The following is a 24,392-nucleotide window of genomic DNA, read 5'->3' on the forward strand; positions in this document are numbered from 1 at the left end:
CTTATTTTTTAGCAGAAATGAGTGCCCAAAGCAGAGATGGATTCTACCTGTAGTAACCTCTCTGAAATGGGGGGGGGGGGGGTTGTTGCTGCTGTCGTAAATAAGGATGATTTTTTTTAGGTGAGTTCTGGTTCTCGCAGCCCGAAGCCGGTGACTTGGATTTTCCACCTTTTCCTCCCTCCTCAGCATCATCAACACATGTTGCTTGGGGTCTTTGTCTAAAACAGACATGTGTGTGTGTGTGTGTGTGCGTGCGTGCGTGTGTGTGTGTGTGTGTGTGTGTGTGTGTGTGTGTGTGTGTGTGTGTGTGTGTGTGTGTGTGTGTGTGTGTGTGTGTGTGTGTGTGTGTGTGTGTGTGTGAGTTCAAACGTAGCGCTCTATAATTTCCCAGATTTGTTCCATGATCCATCAAAGACGGGTTAGAAACCGAACCAGCTGAACATTTGTAGAATCAAACCGACCAAATCAGACTCTTTGCCTTTTCCTCCTTGAGTCTGGGTTAAATTCGGGTGCAAGAACTCATATTGTTTCAAAAGAGGGATCGCATTAAGACGGCTGCACCCACCCAATGAGATAGAAAAGATATCCAAACGCATGATGGGAAAAAGTTTTTAATGAGTCTTTATGAATGTCTGACCCTAATAAGGGTATAATCGCGTTGGGAGCTATGAAATCACGTGTTCACCCATTAGTAGGAAGAACACTCTTCTCAGTCTCTCTGATTAGTCAAAGAAGCTCCCAGGGGGGCTGTTAGCGCCAACATCGCAGATCGTATTTAAATCCTGAGGAAATTTTAATTACACTCTGATCGCTTTCGACTGGTGTTAGCTGGTGTTGTTTGGAGAGTGAATTAATGGCTCCGTAAAGCCGTTTTCATTTCATCCGCCAGGCTCAGACGCGAGGAAAGAACACCACAGGTGATGCTGTATTTGAACTCATTTAGCGCACAGCAAAGGCCTGTTACGTGTTTGAATCCCATCACACAGGTAGAGGGCGCGTTTCGACGTAAAATGTAGGCGATCACGTATTTACACTATTTGAACAAGAAAAACCAATCCGATCTAATTCCGCTGTTCATCCGTGCATTGAAATATTGCGACAGATGTATCTTACGCGGTAAAGAGACGGGGATTGTTATCTTCTGTATGTCGACGTATTGAGAAACGTGTTGCCAGCTTGACAGATCATCCAGATCTGTCAAACACACAAGAAGCTAATCCCTGAGATTTATGATTATCATATCCGCTGGCGTGCAATTTGATCTTCCTGTGAGGTATGAAGTATAATATCTGCATGTTAAAACCGTGCGGCGCGTCACTTTCTGACAGTCTGCGGCGTCTGTTTACTTAGCTGGTAAGCACCAGCGAACACATCTGCTGATGGTTTGGGTTATTACTGTAGGAGGCCCCCCCCTTGTCCCATTTTCCACCATGTTTACAGGTGAAAGTATAACATCTAAAGAGGATGGAAAAGTTTAATCTTCACTCACCCAACCCCCACCCACCCCTTCTCCTTCCAAACAAGGCAGATGGAAGATAATGCATGATAATTCCCTCTTTGGAAAGAGTTCAAATGGTTTCGTGCCGCCAAGTAACAACTAATGAATCACAATGAGTGTCCTAAATACAGGTGTGCTGGGGGGGGGGATTTCTGCACGAGGTCAAAAGAAGAGCGAGTAAAAAGAGAGAAAGCCTGCCTGAAGCCTTTGTAATCCCTGCAAAATCTAACCTTAAAAGGGGATTATTACCATTTTTTTTTCCAACTCTTGGAAGTTTGGCTCCTTGATTGAGATCAAGGTTTTTGACACCGTTGGAAGAGGAACTCTGTTTCTGCTGAGCTTATTTTGAACACTCGTTTTATTCTGTGGAGCTCTTCAACACGCATGATTTTCAATAAGTTGAGGAAGTTAAAAAGTCACACATCGGTACGCATCGATCAAAGCGAGTCCCTTTGGAATGTGTGCATCGCTTGAAGCCATATTAGTCCATTTCTTATTGAGCTAATGGCATCAATGTAGGACAGAAAGACTATGAGTGACACACTATCATCATTCTCAAGGTATTCCAGTTTTCGGGAACATGTTTCGGCTCATTCTGGAGCATCCCGAGGTTGTCGGCATCCCAGGCCAGACCAGACGGAGTCTCTCCAGCAAACTCTGCGTCCGCTTCCATGTTAGAGTTCCCTGGATTACCTCCAAAGGGAGGCGCCTAGACTGCAACCTAATAAGGATGTGAAGCAGCAGCAGCTCCGCTTCGAGTTCCCTTCCAGATATACGATCGATTCTCTCCATCTCCCAGTCTGAGCCTTTTTCACCCGGCGGAGGAAACTCGATTCGGCTGCTGGTACCGGAGATCTCACACTTTCGCTGTGAGGATCCAACAGTTTTGTCTCGTAACTCGGTGGCCTTTGCATCGAAATAATCCAGGACAAACTCCTGCAGGACTGCAGACGTTGAACCGACTAGCATTGCATATTCCCAACCCTGGGAAATAAGAACAAGAGGTCTTAAACTCCCTTTGTGCAGTGCAGCAACACGCCCACAAACCGAAGACCAGTTGCCTCAGACTTGTTTATGATGCCACCCATAACTTAAATAGTGACATTTAAAAGTTTTCCTACTTCTCGCTCCAATTTTGTATATTTCTCAGTCATTCATTTTGAAGTTCGGACACAATAAAGACATTCCGTCGAGGCTTGAGTTTGTTTTAACTGTCAACACGACCAACAAACTCGCCCTACACGCATCCCGATGTCTTCTGAATGAACCGGCAATTGAAAAAAATTGGCATTTTCGACACACACACACACACACACACACACACACACACACACTACGTGGCATGAAATTAGCCATGAATGAGGCTGTCAGTTCTTCCGGAGAAACATTTCTGGCTTTATTTATAATCGGAAGACATTTTCAGCCACGACTGCCACTTCATCAACGCTTCAGAAAAACTAGTTGAACACAATATGGTGTCTCATGATAAATTTAGTGGATAAATAAAGTAATCACGAAGACTTTGCGTCGACCGACCGTGGCGTGTCGATCACATGTTCTGAAAACCTTTGGAGAGAAAAGACGGAACAGTTCATCCGTCGCGACATACTTTCAGTCGTCCAGTTGGTAGATAAACAGAACAACATGATTAAATTTAAACCATCGGATGTAGAGCGTGAGCGTTAGCCGACCATTTCTTAGGATACTCTCCTGTTTCACCAGCTCTCAAATGAGCTCTCGCCTCGAGCAGTGAATTAAATAAAAGCACATTTGACACTTTTCCTCTTGCCAGTGTTCGGTTACTCCGTGTTGATGATCTTCTCTCAACATTAAAGCTTCAGTCCCGACTTCATCACGGTTTAACGGCGTAGTCGATATTTGCCGACCAAAACGAGCGAGGGAGCCATCTAGCTCAGCGAAGGAGATGAAGAAATGTGTTCATAAACCTAAATATAGCGGGGGAGGCTGTCAGCCCTGGATGTGAAACTATGTGTGCCGATGTGCACAAAATGTGCATGAGCCATCTGTGGCGGTGGCATGTTTAGTACCGTCAAATTACTCACCCGTGTGGCACTTCCATCAGTATACTTAATTGTGCCGTGGCGAGACCAAACATTCGTCTACGTGATGATGGATGAGAGGTTCGCAACATGCAGCAGATTTAGACTATAGAGGATACAAAGACAATGTACCAGAGCTGGAAGAGCATCAGCTCTGAAAAAGACGCAAAGAGATGAAGTAGAACGCTAAAAAAAAAAAAAAACACCGGAGAACAATGAAAGCAGATGTCGAGAGCCGAAAGTACTCGTCATCTTCTGTTCCGATCGCTGCCGTAACTCAGTCTTATGGAGGCTTTAAATCTAACTCCGTTAAAAAATAAATAAATAAAATAAGAAAAAGAGTGCGTCTGTTTTGCTGTTTTTTGTTCTTTAACGTGATTCACTGACAGCAATTCAATCTTTACGGTTGGTCAATTCAGGGCTCGCTTTTACACGGCGATGGTTTTAGGGAAAAGTTTATAAAAGCTCTGCCTTCACATAAACACCCACTCAAAAAAAGAGCTGACAACATTGTCCATCCATGCCAGAGATGTAGATGGCGACGTTTCTTCTCTAAATCACACTTTGAACGAAATTTTGGCGTTTTCAAAAGGTTTATTCTCTGGAGCCAATTTTCAAATGTTTGCATTTTCAGGGCTCCGAAATGTTGTTGGTGTCTAAACGAAAGACCGCATCACAAGAAAAGTTGAACATTTCTGGATAAAACTGGTATAAACACCTCCTTAATCACACCAGGCTGGTTGCCAGGGGTTACCTTGTTAAAAGCAAATGCAGAATGGGCTGGATGAGTTATCAATAATGATCTCTAAAGCAGCCCGTAAGGCAAAGAAGAACATCATCAACATGGACTCACTAAAGGGATGAAACCTGATGTTCTTGTTGACTTTTATGTTTGTTTTGTGTCTGGCCTTCAAAATAAGAGTCTAATGTGAACAAAAAGTGTTATGACTGGGTGACAGCAGAGATTAGCTCGGCTCTGACAACAGGACCGGTTTGGAGGGAACACAGTCTTTTCCTGCCAGGTTCTTGGTTTCGGAGTGCAGACGAGCAGTCGGATAGGCAAACAATTCCAAAAAGGGGCAGCAAACAAAGCAAGAGGCAGGAGTCTAACGAAACCAGGAAGCAACAGGAAGTACTGAGGTAATCAGAGGCTAACCAGGCTAAGCTAAGCTAAGCACAATAAATAAAAGTACATAACGAATTTATATTGGGCAGGGCAATTTGTCAATTATCTTCAGGATCCAGATTCTGGTGAAACTGGACCAGTTGAATCGTGCTTTAACTGGTTTGTACGTCTCATCGACAGCAGCTTCTTCTGATTCGTCCTCCTCGAGGTGGGTGGGACGTCACCAGAGGTAGCGTGTTACTCCTCTACAGCAATCGGCAACACATATGGCCGATTCAAACAACAGCGAGGAGAATTTAGTCGAATCAGCTGTGCCCATTTGGAAATTACACAAAGGAAGATTATGAGCAACTTTTCCAATGAAATGAAGAAATAACAGAGTAATCAGTCAGAGGCAATGAGGTGTATTACTCGTAATTACATCTGTTAGAAGCTGTTGGAACAACAGCCCATTCAGGCTCCCTGCTCTTGTTATCATCTAAATGCAAATTGGATGTAATAAGGACCTTGTCTGCCTATCTGCTGAAGTTGTGTAGCAACTCACAAGAACAGCAGCGAGAAAGGAGGACGTTTGACTCCATATTTATTCATTCACTCCAAAGAAAAACTTTTTCTGGTGCTTTTTCATCAGATTTTCTTGTGGTTTACTTTTGTATTATTTTTTTTTTTGTCACATGTGGCCCAGGAGGTTTATTTTCACCAGCAGATTGGACAATTTTCATATATTTGATTTCAATTACATTCTTCCTCGACGAAGGTGGAGATGGAAAGTTGCTTTATAATTTTAAAAAAAAAAAAAAAAACCTCTTACTGTCAACTTCGGTGAGAAATTCATCAGCTTTAGAATGAACTTCAGCTCAACTTGAACCCAGCTGACCTACATCCGCGACTTATTCCATTTGACAACACACCATTATATCGTCTATAGCCTATATAATTGATTAGGTCCTTGCTACTCCCTCCTGTCTTGTGTAGCTCCTTTAGATTTTAAGGAGGATGCAGACAAACTGGATCCTTCCCACTCCGATTTTATCCGGCACGGCGCTGCCAGGACGGATACTTCTGTCTCAAATGCTGCACTTTTAGTGAATTAAGTGCTTCCAGGTGAATCAGGGCCTGGCCTCCAGACTGAAGGTATTTAGACCTTAAGTAAAAGTGTCTGAACAGCTGATCTTAATGTCTTTAATCTGGACTTTGAAGGGAAACAAATATCCAGAGTCTTTATTTTGGAAACTTTAACAGATGGTTGTAAAGACAGACGTGTGGAGCAGCGGTCGTAGATTACTCTGCTTCTTCTTCTTCTTCTTCTTCTTCCGTTGCTCCATCCCGACGCCGCACGTCTGCCAAAGGGTGTGAGTTACGTTCGGTAAACATCGCCTTGTGTCGTGGATGCGTGTTGCCACGACGGCCCTCCAGGCCGCCTGCGGTGCGCCGGGCGGCCGCTGTCACCGAATGATTTGGCAGGGAAGCAGTTCGCTTCACCCTAAGACAATTTTGTCACCACATGTTTAAACCATTACCACAGATGTGGCCTGAGCTTTGAGGCCAAACACACACAAGCAGTGTTTACATCAGATTCCTATTCTATATTCAGGAAGCTTATGTGTCATACGTAGGCAGGAATGACACAATTCTGTTTTTTTCTGACGTGAAAAGCAAAGGTCGCTTGTAAACCAAAGGTTTTGCCGGTTTGATCCGGCTCACGCTGGTTCAACAAATGTCAAGGAGCACAGCTTGTTCCTGTTCGTTACCACTGCCAAGCAAAACTTGAGCAAGAACCAAAGGTCACAAAAGTACAAGCAGTTATTCCTCAAGTAGAAGTACAGGTATGTTTGTGAGGAAGAAGAAAAGCAGGCAAAAGAGAAGCACAGTGGTACCACAGTGGTGGTCTACTTACGAATGTCTCTACTGATGTCTCTACTGACAAAAATCTCTACTTACGAAACGCCTCAACAGGAATATATTGCCTCTAGTTACGAAACAAATTTCGAGTTACGAAAGGTAAAAACACAGTCTGGGCTGATACTCGCAGCTCCCACAGGTTCCTGAACGCAACATTCTTATAGCTGCTCCGCCATTGGCTATTACCAAGAATCCTGGCATCCCATTGGCTAAGAGGGACCTCTGTGTGGAGCTAGATTTGTGTTTATGCAGCGTCCGCGTCATTCGGCCCTCAACCCGTGAGGTGTTCTGATAGTTTTTAGTTTATGAATATATTAACTTTTAGAGTATTCACTATGGACCCCAAGAAAGTGACGGAGAAAAGAGGAAAAGAAAAGACGAAGAAAAGAGTTTTTTTGTCCGTACAATCAAAGCCAGAGATGATAGAAAAGCGTGAAAAAGGGATGCGTTTGGTTGATCTCACCAAAGAATATGGCCGTAATGCATCTACAATCACCACGTTATTAAAACTAAAGGAAGTTTAAGGAGTTTAAGGCGTTGCGTGGGTGGTTGGAGAAGTTCAGGAGGAGGACTGGAATTCACTCTGTTGTTCATGGTGGGGGCAAGAGGGCATGAACCAAAGAGGGCAAAAAACAATGAGGACAACAGTTAAAAGGTAAATGACCGTCATTAATATTCTTTATTCTAGTTTTTGTTTTTTGCATTATGCACAACTCTCATTTATTGTGTAATAATATAATTCTAACATGTATTTGTTACATGTTTTGATGCATTTTTATGCTTTATAAAACATTTATGTCTGAATCTACGGCAGCTTGGAACGGATTAGGGCATTTGCATGGAAAATTTTCTACTTACGAAATTTCTTTTAGAACCAATTTATTTCGTAAGTAGAGGTACCACTCTATTACCAACATCAAAGGTTTCAGAGTCTCTCGTTTCCTGTCAGTTTTGTCTCCTTGTTCTTCTCCATCCTCTCCATCCTCCTAATTCTTCTGTTCTATGTTCCTTTATATGCTGATGATAGATTGATTTCAATCTGGATTTGAATCAGCTTAGACACGCCAACACATCTCATCCCGTCTTATCGCGTACTTGAGCATCTCATCCAGATGCTCGACCCTTTTTTGGCGTCTCTGGCCAACACGTGTAGCAGCCCTTACAAATCCCCTCTAACATGAGCTGAATGTGAAATAGCGCTTTAGTTAAAGCAGGAAAGAAAAAAAAATCCCGTGAGCGATGAGCCACTCATCTCCAACCTCCACCTCCTCATGGGACTTAACATAAGTCGTGTTGGACGGTTTGAACACCTCATATTAACATGGGTGTGTTTTTATTGGATGTGCATTAAAGCCTCATGCCTCTCATGCCTCCTCCACATTGTTCCATATCTGGATTGGATGAGGATGGATGTGCCAGAAGCTGTGGTATCTGATGCTTTGGGAATGACACTCGAGTTTGATCTACAGTTATGTATTTACGTTCAAAAGGAGATGTGTGAGGAGATCTGTTTCAATTTCAAAACCCTGGAGCCCCCCACCCCCTCCACCTCATCCACCAACCACCTCCATTTTCCACTGTAACCATTGCCATCCATCTTTCGACAGAGGAAAATGTGGAAAAATTAAACGGGATGTATAAGTAGGAGCCGGAGCGGCGTTTATGTGGACTCTTAATTTGGGGTTTGAAAAGACCAGGATAGACTGGCGGGAAAAGAAGAAGTGGGGGGGGGGGGAAGTGCTCCTAAGTTCTCCTGAATGAGAAGCTGGGATGGATGTTGGAGGGAGAAAATTGGCTGGAGGGTCTGGGTGGAGCAGGGCGCGCCTCCTGAACGGTAGCCCGGTTGGAAAAAAAAAAAAAAAAGAGCTGCTTGAATGGCGGTTGTTTGAGGGCTGACTCAGCCAGACGGCCGTTGAGGAATGACCGTTAGGTTGTGAAGACGTCTAGGAGGGAGTGTGTTTGCATTTGTGAGTGTGTGTTCATGGTCGTTACTATGTGCCTGGGTGAGCGTGGGTGTTTATGTTTGCACCGTGGGCTCCCGTCTGGGCGTGTGCCCCAAGACGGTTTAGAGCAGCGCCTGTTGATGGAAGGATTTTAGCGCCAGCATCTGGATAAGGAATTTATCTGGGTTGAAATTCAGCAGAGGTGTCCCCAGGGTTGTTTTTTTTTTTGGGGGGGGGGGGGTAAACGGTGAGGCGTCTGGGCTGGGTGAGGGTCAGTCTGGTGGTGTGTACCTTCAGCTGGTTCTCATTACGGGGCTAATGTGACACTCTGATCTCAAACGCATTGACTTTGCAGACCCAGGTTAAAGCCGGATATGGGTTTTGTGAGGCCCCCTTTTTCTGCAGCTTCTGTATCCCAGCTGCCCTCCTTGGAGCACAGAGAGCCTGGGGGGCTCGTTTATAGACGTGGCTGACTGTAAAATTGGCCGTGGAAAACAGTGAAGCTATCAAAATGATGGGGGTCTCTGGAAGTTCTAGGAAATAATCTGAAATTTGACACGAGAGCTGAGCAACAAAAACTGTCAAGTGCCGAATCCCAGCATCAGATTCTGGGTCCATTCCATTAAACACATTTTAGGTGCTTCTAAAAGACATTCTCCGAATTTGTTACCTTGGCAGCAACAACTACATATATCCTTAACCCTTACAGCCCTATGATGCATTTATTCACGTGATTCAAACATGTCTCGCGATTCGTGCATTTTGTCACATGACGCAAACATGCGTCACACGTTTGTGCATTCGTATTATATTGAAAAACTCCTTTGAAGAGTGGCACAAGTGACACAAACTGCATATAGTTATGTTAGAAGACTATGGCAACCTTTTTGGAGCTCAAAATCAATTCCATGAGCATGTTTTTGGTTTTATTAGCCAATAAAATACCATTTTTCCATTTCCGAATTTGACTGTGTGTGCCTACTTTGCCCCAATATGTCAATACAATAAGTTATGGGGAAATAATAACTATCTCTTCATATAGCAGAAGTTGTGCTGAAGATAAACTTACCAAGCATGGGTATGTTAAATCATTTCTAATGTGGTATCTAGAGACAAATATCAAATGTACCAAAAAACGGCCAAACTAGGTCAGGGCTGTAAGGGTTATATTGTGCCCAACCCAGAGGAACAAACCGTTTTTATGTACGAGATTGTTCTGGGTAATATTTGGATCCATGTTCGACTCAAACCCCTTCTGGATCTGCTTCCCCAGATCTGGACTGAAGTCCAGCTCCTGAATCTTTTGCCCCCCTTTTTACTGACGTTTTAAAGAGGGAGGATTTACGACAGCAAGCTGCTGCTCAGCAAAGTGTTTTCCGGTCCAGTGAAAAGCCAATGTCATGTTGATAATTAGCGGTGAGGTGACTGATGCTTACACTTGTGATCATAACTGCAGTCATGAGGCCAAGGGAGCGGCGCTGAACAAAGCGTTTCACACGCCAGAAACCACCGCTAACGCTAAAGGGGAGAATCCGGATCGTACAAAACAGGACCGGAAACATTTGCTGCTTTGACGATGAAACATCTTGTTGATGCTTCAGGTGCTTCCAGTGGTGAGTCGTGGTGAACCGGACGTATGATGGAAACATTCAAACGCACACTAAACCTCCAGAGAGCCGCTCGCTCGCTAAAGTGAAGTAGCAGGAACCGGACGGTGACACAAGCACATTACAACACGACAAAAGTCACAATTCAGAATTAAACAGTAACCCAACTACACCATCAGTAATTTATGATGTCTTTGACTTCTATTTTGACATTTCAGGGTACATTTATTGAGTTACTTTGCTTCAATAAGAGTGTTGGATTATAGAGATGGGGCCTCTACCTTCCTGTTAAAACACTCATTCACATTTCCGACGTGTACGGATTAGACGAAGCGAGTTAAAAATGAGCTTTACAGGCGTCAGCAGATGCATTCTCAACTTTGAACACAGCCCGGCGAGCTGTTTCCCCCCACTCGCGCTCAGATTTAAGCTAAGTTAAGCTGATCACATTCTGGCTCCAGCTCTACAAGCGGAGCACAAACAAGAGCGAGTTTATTCGCTATCAGCAGGAGAATCAATAAACGTTATTTTCCAAAGTTTCGGAAATTCCTTTGACAGTTTGCACGCAACAAGCTCCCATAGCGGGAGGCTGTCGTTTCTCAGGCGTCCGTTTGTTGACAAGTTACATAAAAGGTCCTACACAGATTTTCATGAAACTCAGCAGGGGGGGGGGGGGGTTGGCATGTCCAAAATAATCCATTAAATCTTCAAGTGGATCCTGATAAAGGAATATTTTCTTCAACATTGCCTGACAGGGACTGCTTTTAATAAATTCTCTGCACCGTCCCGTAGATGTAGATTCTTACTGACCGGAGTGGTGGAGCATGCTGCTAGGAAGAATCCATTGCATTTTGGAGTAGATGTGGTTAAAGGGTGGATTCTCCAAAGATCAGAATAAAGTGGTGCATCCATTAAAGCTCACTATACCATCAGAAGATGGGGCTTTTCAGCATTATGTTTGCATCAGTTCATTATGTTGCCTTTTGTGGAAGTATGGGCTCTACAGTTTGCCCCTGTGGTCTTATCTAACACACGTTCATCCTATAATGAGATTGTGAAAAACTAATCTTAGTCTGATTCAATTCACTTAAACTGGATAATCCAATGCGTACGTACGAGTGATATACCTGTGTCTAGGGAAAACAAAGGCTCTAAATGGGGCTTAAAATAATCAAAATGGACATGATTTAGGTAAATCAAGCGTATAAATCCGTCGATATAGAAACAGGACATGGGCTTGTGTTGACATTTTAAATACTAGATGCTCAAGTGGCCATAGAGTATTTAACCGCTGTCTAATTTCCTTTGCTATTACCTCGAACCGTCAGGGCTGTGGAACAAATCCAGGACTCCAACCGGTCAAGCATTACATGCGGCGCTCGCAATTTGTGCTTGTACCAGCTTTTTTTTTTTTTTTTCTTGTTCTTTTATAAAGTAGTGTGGACTAATGAAAACCCTTCACAACCTTTAGATTCAAGTGGGAAGGTGCACGCAACACGTTCTGTTCTGAGAGGCGAGAAGGGTGTCGTCTTTAAAAGTTTTACGTTTGATCGTCTAGATGTGATTTCCTTTACTTTTCGGCTTTCCTTCCTGTCTTCGCCCTTCAAACACGCATTTCTGCTCAAAAGTCACATGGTGGGGGTTTACACACACAAATTCATTACCGGTGTGTTAAAACGTCCTCCAGTTCAGTCCATAAACAGCCTGGTTCCAGCTGAGGTAAAACAGGGAAAGTCACAGCTACATGTATAAACAATTACTTGTTAGGACTTTCCTGCAGGACTCTAGAGAGTCTCCAGCAAAAAGAAAATGTGTGTGTTCATTTAGAAGAGGTCAATTAGGTGAGGAGGCTAAGCCTATAGGGTGAAACCATTTTGGGGGGGTCCATCCTCCGATGTCACAGGGATTATTTTAACAAGACCCGCCCTCTGGGACCTCGGCGGTCGATGGCTTCCGTCACTCGAGCCGATCCGACAGAGGCACGCTTTGTATTAGCAAGTCGTAAACTACAGCAGAGCCCAGCGTCACCCCACAATGCTTCTGTTCACGGCCCGTGTTTGTTCTACGACGTTGTTGGACGAGTGAGATCATCGTCCCGAAGTCGGCACGGCCGACACGTTTGGGGTTTTTTTAGACAAGCGCGAACCAGCCAACAAATCGTGCGTTCGTCACGCTCCTTATTTGGCTGCCCTTTTGGGGAAAAGATGTTTACCTTGTAGCTGAAGTCCATGAAAATGTCCCATTGTGTGCTTCTGAAGCAGCACAATGTCTCTTTGTTTGCTGTTGCCTCAAGTAGAGGAAAGTTAACATGAAACTAAAACCCAGCCAACATTGGAGGGAAACATTTCCACTGGCAGCTCTGCAAGAGAGCGTACAGACTGCAAAGAAGATTTCATCATTCCTACAAAACATCCCTGTCCAGTGATGTGATTGGATGTTGCGTGATAGAATTGCGTCTCTGTAACCTTTGGCCACCTCCTGATTTCCTGTTGTCAGTCTCATCTCTGCCCAGAGATGGAGGACAGGAACAGGTAGCAGATGTGAACTTCTTTTTTTTTTTTTTACAGTCAGTAATACTCTTCAGAAAGCAGGCTTTCCCTATTCATTTAGTTTCAAAGGCTTTCAGACCCCTTCCCGCATTAACATCACAATCCCAGACAACACTGGGTCTTTCACATCTTCTCCACGCTCTCCCTCCCTTTTCCAGGTCCATTTTCCTAAACTAAAATTACATTACACAGCCATTCTCCTTTCACAGCAAAGAAAAAGTCATAATTTCTCCTTGCTGCCGCCCCTTCTTGTCTGTTGTGTAAGTGTGAGTTTTACAGAGCGAGCCTGAAAAGTTTTAATTATTGTTAGAGAGGAGGATTCCCGCTGTGGCTCCACGGGTCTGTTTTTTCTTCTCTCTATGTATTGTACCTCCTTACTCTCGCTAGCTTATGAGGGTCTCAGAGGGAAGCAGATGGGGATTTGAAAGGGGACTAAAATGATTATTTGTTTGCTGACATAGTCTGGTCTGAAAAATGGCTCTATAAAGCCTGTAAAAATGTGTCCCTGGTGACTTCTGAAAAGTCGGTGTGGAATGTTGAGGCTCTTATAAAACGGTGCTGTCAAGGTATGTAGAGTTGTGGCTCAGCTCTCTGCTGTTTAACAGTGCTGGAGTTAGCAGTATTTTCCACGCCGTTGTATCGAGAGTCGGGCTTGTAAAACTGCTGCATTTACATGAGCGCTTCTTTTTAGGAGTAGCTACACTGTGGCAATATTAGCTGAAAAATTATCGTTCTGATTATTTGATGTTCATCGTAGGTCCAGTAGGAAAAGAAGATGTAAGAGATAGCCGTGGTTTCTCCAACATATTCATGACGCGAGAAGGATACCAGGTAATCTGAAGGCCACAGTATGGGGGAGAATACGTTGGTCAAGTCAAGGCTACCTGATAAAGGTGTTGTTTTTTAAACACGTTTTTCTTCTCATGCCAGCAACACATTCCGAAAACGGTTCAAAAGGCAACAAAAGACTGAGAAAGTTATGGAATGCCCTCAAACCACCTGTTTTTAACATTCCGTAGGTAAAGAGGTTAACTGATAGCAGATGACGGCATCACGCAACGACAGGAGAACCAACAGGCCATGTTCAAAGGCACAGATGGAGGCGATGCTCACCTACTCAAGATCGTATAAAAAGAGGATTTTCAGCAGACTCTGGAAGATTGGCTTCAGGTTCTGTGCAGAAGCTCAAGTTTAGTTTGGAATTTGGTAGTTTGCATTCATTTCATTGATCTTGGTTGTCTAAATCGTGTTAACTCATCACTAAATACTCCAATGCCTGTCACTGAATGTTTGACTGATGCACGAAAACATAGAACATCAGCCAAAGACCACGGGAATGTTTTCAACTACAGTCTGAGAAAACACTGAAAAAACACTTTTCAAATCATTAGGTTTTGAAAAAATGTCCTCCAATAATCAAATATTTGAAAGTTTGCCTTATGGCTGTTGTCAAACTTCCAACCAGAGCAGACTTCTGATGTGCAGAGACTACTAATCTAAGTTCTGATGTTCCACCAGGGTTAGTCATTGCAAACATAATTAGAAAATGAATGTTTATCATAAATACCAGTGCCGTTGACCTTTGTGAGGGATGTAAATGCTCGTTACCCAAATGACTGTGCTGCCATATGGCGAATACACGTCGATCCAAGCACTCTCTCTACTCAGTCCATGGTTAACATCACCCTATTGTTCACGTAATTATATCCAGAAGCCTTTATGACCTGTTGTAGAAGGGACAGCCCAGATAAACCAGTATTTATAGTCGAGCTAACCATCGTCTAACCATGAGTTGCTCCAGTAGGTGGTTTGTTTGGATCCTAGGCAGTGTTGCCATGGCATAAATCATTGCAGAGGAACACACACTAGTTATCCCAGAACTTTTAAAACAAGCAAACCATATCATTTGAAAGAATACGCGACTGCCATGTTTGCAGAATGGTATCGTCGTCATGTTCTACTTGACAGTTACGTGTCACACAAACACTTAGTGAATACTTAGGCGAGAATTTAGCCTTCAGGGTGAAATGATTTGAGCATTTTCTTTTGGCGACCAACACAAACAAACCCTCAAAGGCCAAAAGCTTGTCTATTAGTCATGTCTTCAGAATATAGCTATGATTCATTGGCACAGACAAAGTCACAAGAAGCAAATTTGTGGGAATGTCGGCAATCTTCCTTCTCTTGTGGTCGGCACGCCTCTCTTCCACATGGCTTCTGGACTCGTGTTGCTAGATCGAGACCAAAAGAGGACGGCAAAAGAGGAGGAGAAGGAGGAGGAAAGGGACCGAAAGACAACGCTTCATTCAGTCCTTCTTTCAGTCGTCTGTGAAAGAGAGAGGAAGACTCCGTTTCCTTGAAGCATTATGAATACAAGAGCAGTCAGTCATCAAATTATAGCCATCTGCATTGGCATGAAACCAGGCTTCTGCTTGATGGACAATAAGGTAGTGTGTGGAGGGGCGTGGCCGCTACAGGGGTTTAAGGACTGTTCGCTTAGGTAGTTCAGACTCTGTGACACCAAGTATGGCAGCAGATCCACAGCTCCAGCTTGTACTCGTAAAGAACAGGGACCATCCTTTAAGGATAATGATGCTCTGTCAGCAAATGTCACCTTGGCTAGATCCCATCAACAATGCCCCGAGTCCCTGCGAGATGTCACGCTGCAGAAGTAAACAGGAAAGTTGATGCACAATGTGATTTTGTTCCATCCTGAGTCCCCTTCTTGCAAACCTGATAGATCGAAGCAAGGGCACAGAGACAAATAAGAGTCACCGAGCAGGGCTTTTATACAGATAGCATATTGAAAATGTGCTTTTTCCTACATGAAGCCTATTATCTGCCTGGGCTTTACACAGCTTAGCTGAGGAACTAATGAATTCCAGGTCCAGGTACACTGCAGAGTGAAGCTATTGTATGTATCATTAGAAAATGTGCTCTTTTTTCCTGAAGGCAACTGCAGCAAATTCGAACCAGAAAATCCCCAGGCAGAATTGTCTTGGCATCACCCTCTCCTTCAGCTTTTTATCCCCATGCTCAGCGAACAATCCAACAAAAGCTCAGGTTTAAGAACCATGGAGCTCTTTGTGATTTTCTTTGTTAATGCAATTGCTGGTAAGAAAAGATTTTTCTCCCCCATTTTTCAGTGTCAGCCTGGAGGTTCTTGTGCAATTAGCTCCATTCCTTCGACTGGAATACCTGAGTCTCACCACAAACTCTCTGAACTCTGTCAGGAGATCCTCTCACAGACACCATAAGCTAGCAACAATAGCCTCCCGGAAGGTACCGCTTGAAAAGAACGATCCGATAATAATATCCAAATCACTTCTATGGATTCTATTGACATGTTTAGCTCCAGTCTCATTGGTTTCGTTCTTGATTAGCTCTATTGTTATCATTCACACACTATTAATTTTAAAGATTTTGAAGTGGCTACCATTGATTAGCGTCTCTGGGAGTAACGAATAACATGTAATTGAAGTATTTCTGCAGCAGATTGATAATCATTTGACGACATTCATATTTCCATTATAACTTCAGTACCAAATGCAGTAAAGTTAACTATGTGCAACTTCTGCCGAGTTGTTTTTTTCCACACATACGTGTATATTTTTAAATTATTTTGCATCACATTTGCATTGTAGATTGACTTTCCTTCCGCTTATCTGTGGCTTTCGTGAACTCACACTAAATTTACCCCTTAAAGGAGCTTGTTGTCGTTCTGTTTCACTAATTGGTGACTTTCAAGACTGTGTTCTCAAAGCAACTTCCCCAACTGGCATTAATGTCGATGCAACGCAGACGCACGCTGCCCTTTAAAAGAGGCACACGCAACTTTCACACGGACACCTTCAAACTGTCGAAAATACCATTTCCATTTATAGCCATGAATGTGAATGTTTAGTGTCGTGTTTTCTCCTCTATTTTCTGACCAACTCATATATGAGAAGTTATGCTATGAGATGTTTGTCTCCTGGCATCGAGCCTACATCCTGCTTGGCCTCTGGATGCTGCTGTTCATTCTGAGGGAATATTTTGGTCTTCATGACCTCATAGGAATGCTCTATCTTTGAATATTGAAACAGAGCGGGACATTACTTCGCCCAAAGTATTCCATTAGCATTGGCATTGTGTTGTCAGAAGACTATTTGGTTCAGATGAGTTTCTGTCCCTTGACCCGTCATCTGAATCCCCATTCCTCTATCTCCTGACTGAGACTGTGGTAAACCCAGGCTCGTGGGAAAAGGAGGTCTTTGGAGGTGGTCCAGTTTAATTTCGGAGCATGTGCACTGAGAGGTAATTGACTCCCTCAGTGGTTTACATTTTGTCAAGGGCCCCGAGAGCACACTGCAAGGCAGGTGGCTGGATTTGCATATCACTGGAAACGAGACAGGCTCTAGCCTGGGAAATCCTACACTCTGAGATTCTATATGCCCGGAAAACCTCCACGGGGTAACGACTGATGTCTCAGTGAAGAATCCCTTTGAGGCCAGAGGAGATGCTCTTCAGCGGAGGCAGCTGGAGGACACCTGATAATATAGAAATCACTCCACAGCGAGTTGCACTGCAATGTGAGACTCAGAAATGCACATCTAATTGGTTTCCCCAAACTTCTACATTAGAATTCAGAGTTTGCATTCAGTAGGTGGAGGATGAGCAACGCATGCAGGTGTCTTTTGTATTGTTGCAACGTTACGGGTCATATTATTTTGCAGAAAGTAGAAAATGCAAATTGTCACATCACACTTTTTATTTCTCCCCTTAAATTAGTTGTAATCCTTGTCAAAATGACAAGCGATACAAAAGCAGCATTTTTGTCTTTATTTAAAGTGACACTTTGAAAAGAACAGTTTCTGCTTTGTAACACACCAATCACTGTCTTTCTCTTCACAGAATCCTACTTTGGGGACAGCTTCTGCACTTTACAAGCCTACCAGGATGTGTCCACCTTCCACCTGTCAATGCAGATCAAGACTAGTCGGAGAAGTGGGCTGCTGCTACTGGCTGCTGGGATGGAGGACTATCTGTTCATTGAGCTCCAGAACGGGAAAGTACAGGTGCGTGGTTTCAGTCGCCAACGTACAAATCTGTAATCTCTGAGATTGAGGTACCTTTACCTTCAGTCTACCTCATTTATTACTGTGTTTTGCAATTCCAGTAGTAACTTCAGCACTTAAAGTCGAGCTAACCTTCAGAGACATCAGTGATACCCAAAATAACTCACAGACTGTTATTAGAATATCAAACTGCTAAAATATATTCATCGAATTCACACTTTAGAGGATTTAAGACAACAATTGCGTTTAGTACAAAAACTACCTGAGTAAATGCAATGACATCTTTTTCCCCTGACATTAACAGCAGGTATAAGGACAAACAAAACACTTACAGCTTTAAGTATGTGTATAAATTGTCCAAAATGTCAAAGCAAACCATTTTATTATTATGTGCTCACTTCCTGATGCATCGATGTTGTTTTGGTGAAAGAGCAGCAGAGCTGTTTCGCACATAAAAAAATGACAGCAGTGTTATCATTTCAGCTGGATAATAAGCTATTGATTCATCCTCAATTGTAATCTCCACCAACATCACATAGAACAGCTTTGAAGGCTGTTGCTTTAAATGTTGTTTGGACAAGCACTCAGCTTTCAGATGACATGAATACATGAACACATTTCATAGGTGCCACTCTGAAAACAAGCTAAATTGATGTCATTTTTTTTTCTGCTGTCTCCTCTGATTTCCTCACTGGATTGAAAACCATGAAATTCTACATCTATTATAATTAATTGCTTGACGGCTTCAACAAAACAGAAGGATTTGCATCATGTGTGGCGTCGTGGAGATTGTTGCATAAATTGCATAAATTTCACTGGAAAGGACAAGATGTCTGCATTTGAGTGTGGATTATTATTATTATAAGAGCAGGCAGTAAAATCAAAGTTTACCTTAGCTGTTATCAATCTATTTCTCAAGGAATTAACTTTAAAATATCTTCTTCTTTTCCTTTCGGCTTTTCCCTTTTCGGCTTTTAAAATATAGTATAGTCAAAATTGAGCATACACAGAACTGCATCAATGCCATGTCCATGATAACAAGAATAAATTCCCCATATGTCACAATAATCATTTATTAATGTATTAAAAGTTTTTAACTTTGTTCCCATAGGCCCGGATAAGCATGGGGGCTGGTGAGGTGACACTATCTTCATCCCAGGGAGTGCAACTGAACAACCTTCTGGATCACAAAATCTCCCTGTCGCTGCAAGATGGCAAATTCACCATGATAATTGATGAGCTCTTCCCGACTTATGTTCCTGTTCCTGACGATGGGGAGCAGCTAAACATCGACCAAGGCATTTGGCTTGGAGGGACAGGAGATCTGGACACTCCCTACCTCAGCAGCGCCATCCCTCCGTTCCGTGGCTGCATGACTGAAGTCGTATTTGAATCCCATCAGTTTGATATTCTCAGCACAGCGTTTAAGCAATGCAAAGACACAAAGGAATCCTGCAGTAGCGAGTTTGAGGCTGGTGATGGGGAGGCAACTAGTTTCAGCACTCCCGATTCCTTCGTGTCATTCCCAACCTGGAGCGGTGCAAGTGGGTCTCCAAGAGTCTTAGAGTTCCTAATGAAAACCACCATTGAGGATGCTTTACTGGTTTTCCACCCTGGAAGAGGGTCAGATTTCATTGCTTTAGGTGTTGTTAAAGGCTATCTAAAAGGCATGCTGGACCTTGGCGAAGGCATGGAGGTACTGGATAACACTCAGGTACAGCTGGATGATGACCAGTGGCATAGAGTTAAGATTCAGGTCAGTTACGAGTCTCTTGAGATTAATGTAGATAGCCAGTCTTCCTTCCTTCCTCTTGACTCGTCACAAAAATTGGACTTGGTTGGAAACCTATATTTAGGAGGTATCCATGGTAAAATGAAGGATGTTTTTCGCGACAGCGGCTCATTAAGTCAGGTAGAAGAGCAAATGACAGCCGAATCCTTCATTGGTTGCTTAGGAGAAATTAAAGTGAACCAGAAGGATCGAAGCCTCCAGGACGCTTTGGTGACCAAAGACGTTCATGTTAAATGTGAAGGAGAGGACTATGACTACTCAAGCTACTACGATATAGATGCAACCACCACTTCCCCACCTGTTCACTTCCCATACGATGATATGAACTTCAGCGAACAGCATTGCTATCCAACAGATGACACGCCTGAGATGTTCAAAAACGTGAGAAAACTCCTAGATGTCACCCCCTTATTTGTGACCGAAGGTAGGGAGGATTTTGTCCAGATCAGAAACCTAAACCCTACGTTTAACCTCAGTGCTGCTGGAATGCGTCAGTCTGAGATCATCTTTACCCTCCAGGATGATCCCTGGTACGGCTTGGTTGACATCAACACCAACACAAGACGCACACAAAAGTTCACTCTTCTCGATGTTGTCAATAACAAAATTAAGTACATGCACGATGGGAACGAGAGGCATGTAGATAGAATCCAGCTACTGGTGGTTGCTCACACTAGCAACTACCTTCCAGAATGTTTAAAGATTCCTCGCAAGTATGTCCTCCCAGTTGAAATCCTTCCTGTCAGTGATGTACCAGACATTACCGAAGGGGAAATACCCATCGCAGAAAACGGAAGGACTCTTTTCACTCCCAGCCTCATACAAATGACAGACTCTGACACCCGCTGTGATGAATTCGTAGTAAAGGTAACCTCTGAGCCTTCGATGGAAACTGGTTACCTAGAAAAAAATCAGCAACCCGGAAGAAAAATCTTGGAGTTCACCTGCAAAGAGATGAAGGATGGGAATATCTATTTTGTTCACAGAGGAGGCAGTCCAGGTAGAATTTCCTTTGAGGTGTCTGATGGACGGTCAGTGGTTCAGTCATCTACTTTTGAGTTGTCCATCACAATGCCACATATTACTCTTGTCACCAACAACGGGCTTCTAGTGTCTCAAGGAAGCAACGCAACCATAGGTGTTCAAAATCTGGCTGTCATTGCTAATCCTCGTAATGCAGATGTTACGTATAACATCACACAACCTCTCTTACTCGGAGAACTGCAGGTAATGGAAAATGATGGGACGTATAAGCCGGTGACATCTTTCCATCAATTTGAGCTGGATCAAGCCCACCTTCGTTATGTCAGCACGGACTCCAGCGAGCAGGAAGATGTTGTGGTCGAGAGGATTCAGTTCGAAGTCCTCATGGGGCAACTCTTTCTGTGGAATGACAGCTTCTCAATCAAGATCATCCCAGCACAAGTGAAAGTTTCTAACCTGGTTGCGTTGGAGATGCAATCAAGAGAGGAAACTCTTGGACACACACACCTACAAGCCGAAGTACGTGGGAAAAACCTAGATCCGCAAACTGTCAAATACATCCTTGTCAAGCCTCCGACACTCGGGAGTCTCCGGTTGTTCGACAGAGAGTTGGCTGAAGATGATACCTTCACGCAGAAGGACATTTTGGACAACAACGTCAGCTACAGAATCCGTGTAAAGAGACATGTAGATAGTACAGACCAGTTCCAGTTCAGAGTGTTTGCTGATGACCAGTATTCCCCTCTGTACTCGTTCCCCATTAACATATTGGCGAATGTTGATGCTGCTGTTCTGACCAATAAGAGGCTAGTTGTCTTGCAAGGTGGTGAACATACCCTGAATAAAAACTATCTTTGGATGGAGTCTCCCAGTTCCACAGATTTTATATACCGCATCACTCAACAGCCGACGAATGGGAGACTGATCAGGGACTCCCCACCCGGACAACCTAGATTTGAGGGCGCAATAAGAGTTTTCAGCAATGAAGACCTGCAGCTTAACAGACTTATTTACACGCATGACGGCTCTAAAACCAGCAGTGATGAATTCCATTTTTCAACATTTGACCAAACAGAGGAGAATCCAGACTATGAAGACATAGTCGAGGAGGTTTTCAGAATTTCTATTCAATCCAAGAATGATCATGTTCCTGTGAGGGTTGTGGATAAAGTCTTCAACGTTGTCCGCCACGGACAGCGTCTGCTAACAACTGATGTCATCCAGTTTAAGGATGACGACTCGGGTTTCAATGACACCCAAATCGTCTTTGCTCGCGAGGGAATCCTCTCCGGCAACATTGTGTCGACATCCAATCCCTCGCAGTCCCTTTTCCGTTTCACCCAAGCCGATTTGCGCGATAAGAACGTCCTCTTTGTTCATCACGGAGCAGACCGGGAACGCTTTTCGCTCCAGGTGTCAGATGGTTTCCATAAAACCACCGCGCTGCTCGAGATCCAGGCAGCTGAGCCCTATCTGCGAGTCGTGAACAACACAATCATCGTCATCGACCACGGAAGCACCAAGACGCTCAACACCACCCTGCTGAGCGCCGACTCCAACATGGACATCAGAGACGACAGTGAGATCAAGTTCCAGGTCACGTCGCCCCCCAGTGATGGCAGGATTATTGTTAGTGGGATAGAGGCCTCGGTTTTCACCCAGGAGGACCTGACAAAAGGTGTGGTGTCCTATGAGCATAACTACGACAGTCTGAGGTCCAAGGACTCCTTCGGCTTCACCCTCCAAGCCAGAGGACAGTCTGAAGAGGGAACATTCAGGATTAAGATCTTCAAGCAGGGCTACCTGTCCGAGCCTGAGGTGATAACCAATGAGGTCATCATTTCCTACGAGGGAGAGCACACCGTCATCAACCAGGATAATCTCAAGGTAATGGATCTACAAGTTAAACCAATTCAGTTTGCTGAAATAAAAACGCACATAAATTTAAATGTAATTTGGCAGCATTTAATACTTTTCGTTCGGTATTGATTGCGTAACAAGAAATGCATTCGTATGCATGAGTCACCCGAGCCTGTTTTGTAACCTTCTCTCTAATCTGCATGATAACCACATGAAAGCAGCGTTAAATATGACTGTAAAGGCGCTGCTTTTAATGTAGTTTATATACTAGATTACAGTCTATTAACTTTGGAAAACAGAGCAGTAAGTATCCCCCCGAGGATCTTCCTCAAGCCCACTGTAATTTATAAGACGAGTCTGCCTGCACTTCATCCTGAAAGTAATTAATGAGGTTTGAATTGTTGGTCCATTCATAACACATTCTCTATATCTGCACATTCATCAAATAAGAAGTGACATCTCTGAATATAAAGTGTTCATTCTTTTACAAACTTCTCGCCATGGTTGACCCGTTTTAACTCAGAGGCATCGACTGGAGGATAACCGACACGCCCAGTATGCATCCGACTGAGATGTACATTTAATAAAGCCTCGACGGAAAAGACTTCAAGAGAAGCAAAATATTAACTTGACTTTCAGCTTGTCCTTAATATTAAAAATGAAAATAGTGTGATCTGAAATATTATCGAAACTGACTGCTAAACAGTCAGGCCCCAGAGGTTATTAAATCTTCTCAACATGGGATGACCATAAATCTGCCTGCTTGTAAATCCAGGACATGATTTTAAATTCCAAATATCCCTAATGTCTATTTTTAGGTTTATTGTCCACCGTGTAGTCCTGCTGTCCCAATTAGATAATATATGCCATACTCACACCATTAGGTTTGTGATTAAACTGTGCCCTATTTTGGTAGTTTGCATACAACAATCGTGTTTATTGGCATTGACTTACAATGGCTGTCCTTGTGCTGAAGGGAAATGTGCACAGGGGCATCGCTGCCAATTTTAAATGAAAACTGTTTTTCAAAGTTTTATACGATTTCACCAAATGTCACTGGAACAGTTACGCAACCATCTGTTAATTCTATCAGCGGCGAGAAGCGCCGCTATTTCATTGGTGGAGTGCACCTGAGGACATTACGGAGCAGAAGTACAGTTTGCTCTATTAGTAAAGAAACCATAAAACGTGTTTAGATTTAGAGGTTTTCTCCCAGCTTCCTGCAGCTTGGAGGATTTATTTCTGCAAGGTGATAAAATGGTGCTAGATTAATCATCCAGCTTCTCCTTTTTTTTAGGTGGATCAAGCTGACATTCTGCCGACAGAGATGGTGTTCACCATTAAACATCCTCCTCGTCTGGGCCATGTGGTCAAACTGACCAACAGCTCTGACGGCACGGCGTCGCCCGTCCTCGAGTACATTCACTCCTTCACCCAAGAGGACATCGACGAGGGACGCATCCTCTACGTGTCTGCCTTCATCCAGGTTCATTCTCACTTTATTTACTCGGTGTATTAAAGATGGGAGCTTCATCTTCAGGATACGAATGAATTAATCCGTCTCTTTCAGGGTCGTGATGTTTTCACGGTGGACGTCAGCAACGGGTTTACGACGGTGGAGGACCTGCACATCTCCGTGGACACCGTGCCCCGGCTCATCCCCGTCCAGACCTTCAACATCTCCGTGAAGGAAGGCCTCAGTAGGGCGATCAACGCAGACATCATCAACATATCGCATCCCTTCTACAGCTCGGCCAACATCGACTTCTTTGTGGAGGAGTCGCCGCAGCACGGGGAGATCCGCTACCTGGACGGAGACGAACTCACGTACTTCACATGGGAAGAGGTACGAAGTGATGGAACCGATCGAGAAATTAAAGATGGTCGCAGCAAAAAGTCCTGAAACAATTAACAATCCAGATTAACTCTAAGTTTACTACTTATTCAAGTTACAAACTTCACAGTTTGCTTATTGCTCTGTTATAACATAAATCCTTTTAGAACTTTTTTTGTC

The 24,392-nt window shown here is 43.6% G+C and overlaps 1 protein-coding gene across 1 annotated transcript in view; it reads left to right on the plus strand.

Moving 5' to 3' along the window:
* Window positions 1–24,392, plus strand: part of cspg4 (chondroitin sulfate proteoglycan 4) — a 55,512-nt gene that overhangs the window by 16,859 nt on the left and 14,261 nt on the right. The window contains exons 2-5 of the mRNA XM_068313037.1: window positions 17,579–17,742; window positions 18,854–22,405; window positions 23,676–23,864; window positions 23,949–24,224. Of these exons, the coding sequence (XP_068169138.1) occupies window positions 17,579–17,742; window positions 18,854–22,405; window positions 23,676–23,864; window positions 23,949–24,224 (4,181 nt within the window). The remainder of the gene's footprint in view (window positions 1–17,578; window positions 17,743–18,853; window positions 22,406–23,675; window positions 23,865–23,948; window positions 24,225–24,392) is intronic.

This window comes from Antennarius striatus, chromosome 4 (genome assembly GCF_040054535.1).
Source record: "Antennarius striatus isolate MH-2024 chromosome 4, ASM4005453v1, whole genome shotgun sequence".
Classification (NCBI taxonomy): Eukaryota; Metazoa; Chordata; class Actinopteri; order Lophiiformes; family Antennariidae; genus Antennarius; species Antennarius striatus.